The 5,000-nt window shown below is 47.6% G+C and overlaps 1 protein-coding gene across 1 annotated transcript; it reads right to left on the bottom strand.

Annotated features, from left to right (window-relative positions):
- Positions 1–2,651: 2,651 nt before the first annotated feature.
- Positions 2,652–4,372, bottom strand: aplnra (apelin receptor a; the record flags this gene model as incomplete). Its single annotated transcript, XM_080003714.1, has 1 exon — positions 2,652–4,372. The coding sequence occupies one exon, from the start codon at positions 4,370–4,372 to the stop codon at positions 3,287–3,289; it is 1,086 nt and encodes a 361-aa protein (XP_079859840.1). The 3' UTR covers positions 2,652–3,286.
- Between the last annotated feature and the right edge of the window lie 628 nt (positions 4,373–5,000).

The raw sequence follows: 5,000 nt of genomic DNA, 5'->3' as shown, positions 1-5,000 counted from the left end.
TAGTTACTTATATTTCAAGTTATTTGTTGTCGTTGTTGTTTTATGATACAAGCTCTTTGGAAAAGTCAAGTCTCAAGTTAAGTCCCATGTCTAAAAACCTGAAAATTATTGGAATATACCCCAAATTGGCACATTGAAATATGTCTAAGATTGCAGCCTAGTAGCAGTGTGACGTGCGACACACTGTGGTCAGCTGACTAACAATGCTCAATAACTGAAACACACACTAATGGTACCTATTTAGTTGTTTTCTGTTTGGCAGGGAATTATACATTTTAAATTGCTCCAAAGGATTAACACGGTTGAATTCCCCATGACAATACTAGAAGAATACTCCAAACCCTAACCCTCCACCACGTCACACTACACCATGGACACACACACACACACACACACGCACAAACAACATTTGCGCACGTTCAGAGGCCAAGAGGCGTTGTTTTTCTCCCCATCAAGTGTAGCCCCTTTTTACCCCCGCTGCTGTAGTCAGCTGGTATTCTGGATGACTTATCCCAAAGTGGTCTTACCGGCTAACGCCATTGGACAAGCTGTCAGCCCAACTCAACCGCACCAGCAAGTCGAACCAGTCTACCATGCCAAATCTGGTCCACCATGTCTCTCTCTATCTTATCATAAATCTATTATCACCAGTTTAGAGTCGGTATCATCCACTCAAGGTTGAATACAATGTAAATGAGCCGTTGTGGTCTTACCGGCACACGTGGATGCAAACGGCCGTAACCCTGCGAGCTGTTAAGTGCTTGATTCGCAATGTGGTTACACCATAGAAACAGAAGTCGGGGCTCACAGAACTATATTAAGCTTTGAATAACAACCGCTCAAAAATAATATAACTGAGCTACATGTAGATAGAAGACAGCCATAAAAAGAATGAACGTGTCTGTTTTTCCCTGTTAGGGATGAATGAGCCCACACGCTCAGAGTTACCATCACGGGTGATTTATTTCGAGACCTTACCACTGTCAGACATGTTCCATTCTCTGGGATTGCCGATGGGTAACACATGGTCCCTCACACACACACACACACACACACACACACACACACACACACACACACACACACACACACACACACACACACACACACACACACACACACACACACACACAGAGGACAGATGAATGGCCAAAACTCACATTCTTGCCATTTGTTTCACATATGTTGTTAGTTTTGGACAGACCGCCAGACGAGCCTATAGGACGGCAATCGTCCAAAGTCCTCTCCATCCCATCACCTCACACGCTGCAGTTCATTCCTACTTTTTACTGCCCCTTGGTGAAAAAAAAATGCCCTCCACTCTATCTGAGCATCTGCAGACGGCGGCCCCCAGCCCGAACCCGAGCCCCCCGACCCACCCATCCCTCGACCACTCAAAACTGCAATCTCTTGTCATCGGGCACAAATATTGACTTGTCCAGTAGCCCAACTTCTGCCAGGGTTGAGATCCTCCTCCGCCGCCCTCCCACCCCTGCCGCCAGCCATCACTAAACAGTGATTATGTCCAACAGAGCTCATTACTGTCAAATCAAAGGATCCCTCAGAACAGTCACTCATTGGTAATGACCCCATTATTCAGGGAACATGTTTGGTGTGGTGGTGGTGGTGGTGGTGGTGGGTGGGGCTGGACTTGCCCTCCTGTGGATAGCTAGTAAAGTCTAAAAGAGCAGCTGATCTTGGGGCTGGTGCACTGTAGACACTTATCTTTACCTCCCAAACCGTCCAAAGTCAGTTCTACCGCCGAGACAAAATGGGCCGAATGTGTGTTTGGATAAAAATCTGTCTGGTGCCCTCTTGATTATTTCACTGGCCAGGGCGGCATAGATCTGAAGAAAGTGATCCACACTCAAAGGCCCTTGATCGCGGCCTACGAGCGAGTCTCAACTAATTAATCGGCAAACCACAAGCAATGGCAATCACAAGAGAGTGTGGAGTGTGGAGACACCCAGGAGAACCTTTATTTTGCATAATCCCGTTACAGTCTGGATACTGGCTGTGAATGAATAGAGATTAGAGATCTATTAGTCTGAAGGTGTGAACCAAATGCAAGGAATTCATAAGAAAGCCGGGGCCCTCTCAGCATACTTATCCCTAAAATAACATGATGGTGTAAGTAGATGCTCTTCAGTGAAACTTTGTGGATTCAATGAAAAAGAGACCCCCCAGAATGACCATATTATTGACCATGTTGTTGTTTCAGTCATGTTTTGTGGTGTTCTTTCTCCGGGCCTTTGAAACACATTTCATTACCAGAGCTGTTATCAACGAAATTGATTTGGATTTCACACACAAAGACGACAAATCGAGAAGAGCTTTCGTTCATAGAACACCTCTTTAATTGAGTAGTTAGTTACACTGATGTCAAAAATATAAAAAATTATGTACATCAAGAAAATAAAACATTTTTGAAGTTGCCTCCTGTTCTTTAATCACAAGGGCATGACACCGTGAGACCCCCCCAACCCCTCACGCTGCCCCGCCCCGATCCCGTTTGCCAACAACATTTGTCAACTGCCATCTGCCTGTCTGCCCCTGTCTCCTCCACAAACGATATAATTAGGCCGCAACACCTTCTCTCCTCTTTCAAGACCCCTCCCTCCCGTTCTCCCTCCCTCCTTCCCTCTGTCTTTACAAAACAACAAGCGTTAGATGACGCTGCTCCGGCTGATTTCCCTGCACACACACATCCACATTATGCACAGACAACAGTTTCTGACTCTGTTAATTTAACAAGTGCTTCTAAAACAAAACAGCAATTCATGAAAAGAAACTTCCATGGTATGAAAATACTGTACAAGTCTATGATTTACCCAGTGTAAACACGTTTACATGTAACATAGAAACTACATGTGTCGCCTGACAATTCAAAACGTCCAACTTGTAATGTTGAAATTACTTTTCAAGTCCCTCATCATACAGAGGATACATTTTGCAGAGCAAGAGAAACAAAAAAATATAGACTTTTTTTTTTTTCATATCATAGTTTGAGCGAGAAAAAGCAGCAGAGGAGATCAGCCAGCTGGCTCCAGCTCCAGAGTTCATGGGGTGACACTCTACCAGCCACCTCAGACGCAGACATATCTTCCCACGCGGCAACAAGCAGGAAAACAGAAGGATTTTGATAAATGTGAGTGTTAGTTCATCATCTCGGTCATGTCTTACCAGCCTCAGAACCCATGGACACAAAACATTTTTAACAAGTGTTCCAGTGGTGGGACACCAGGTTTGGCCCGCAGCCCTGCTTCCCACCTGTCTCGCTCCCTCTTCACACCTTGGTGGCCAGAGACTGAACCTCCGACTTCTGAGTCTGGGCGCTGAGGGTAGACGACATGGAGCTTATCTGGCCATGCATGGCTTTCTTCAGGTTGAGAAGGCACAGGCACTGGGAACGAAAGCGCAGGTCAAAGAAGGCATACAGGAAGGGGTTGAGGCAGCTGTTGACGTAGGCCAAGCAGGTGGCGTAGGGGTGGGCCAGCAGGAGGAAGCGCAGGAAGCCACAGGAGCTGGGCGCCAGGTTCAGGTAGGAGAGGGCATCCATGCTCTTCAGCACGTGGAACGGTGTCCAGCAGATGGCGAACACCACCACCAGTGTGGTGATGATCTTCAGCAGCCTCTTCTTCTTCTGGTCCTCCTTGCGCAAGTTGTTGAAGTGGCGGGTGACGGTGCAGCCGATGAAACAGTAGAATATGGTCATGGCCAGGAAGGGCAGGAGGAAGCCCAGGGCCGAGGAGGACAGGCTGAGCCCGGCAATCCATAGGTACTCATGCCGCTGGTTGATAGTCACCAGGCTGAAGTCCATGGCGCAGGTGGTGCGGTTGCTGTTGAGGTCATGGACGGTGGTGCGGAAAAGCAGAGTGGGTATGGCCAGCAGGCCGGAGAGGAGCCAAATAGCCCCCAGAGAGGCCAACATGGTGCCGCGTGACCGCAGCCTGCTGCTGGACAGGGAGTGCACGATAGCCAGGTAGCGGTCAAAGCTGAGGCAGGTGAGGCAGAAAACGCTGGCATACATGTTTACCAGCACAACGTAGCTGCTGATCTTGCAGAGAGCCACGCCGAAGGGCCAGTGGTAGCCCAGCGCTGTGTACACGGCCCAGAGAGGTAAGGTGATGACGAAGGTGAGGTCAGCCAGAGCCAGGTTACCAATGTAGACATCAGCTGCCCGCCGCTTGGATTTGGATCTCCAGACGGTGAAGATGACAACGCCATTCCCCGACAGGCCCAGGATGAAGATCAGCATGTAGAGGACGGGGATGAGGGAGTAGGAGGGCTCCCACTCCGAGAAGTCACAAGCAGTGTCATTGTCATCATAATATTCATAGCTGTCTCCGTATTCCAAAGTGGTGGCCTCCATGCTCAAGTTCTACTGTGGGAGAAAATAAAAATCTTAAAAAAAAAAAAAAAAAAAAAAAAAAAAAAATCCTTCGTTTTCAAGGACTCCTTTAAATTCCCGGGCTCTAGGGGTGTTCACAGCCAAGTCAAGGCAGAACCTACAGGGACAACTGAGAGGTTCCAAGTTGCAGCGGATCTGCAGACGGTGACTTGTTGTATGTGAGAGTGAGGGTTGGCGCTGCTTGCCTTTTTAAACTCAGACCTCCACACCCCTGGACGAACCCCCTCCCCCATAGAACGCTTTAGTCTCACATCCCCGGTGCTCCCCCTCCTCCCTCGCTCCCTCCCTCTGAGGCGCACTGCTGGGGTTATTGCGTCAAATTTGGCTGCTCCAGTTGTTATTATTTGTATTACTACTCATAATGTTGTATTACCATTTATTACCGTCGTTTTATTCTATTGTTTTTATTTCTTTTTTGTTTTCTAATAAACGAATGGCCATTTACTGCGCAGGTCGACGTGCACCGGCGTTGCTTTACAATATACATAGGTATATATTTTGTACATGTCTGGGCTTGCAGATATAACCTTTTACATTACAATCACACCTCAAATGGTTGTTAAATGTGCAAAGTACGGACCTCGTAAGG

This window comes from Zeus faber, assembly GCF_960531495.2.
Source record: "Zeus faber genome assembly, chromosome: 7".
Taxonomy (NCBI): Eukaryota; Metazoa; Chordata; class Actinopteri; order Zeiformes; family Zeidae; genus Zeus; species Zeus faber.
Note: the sequence above shows the minus strand (reverse complement) of the source record. Positions and strands in the feature narration are given on the sequence as shown.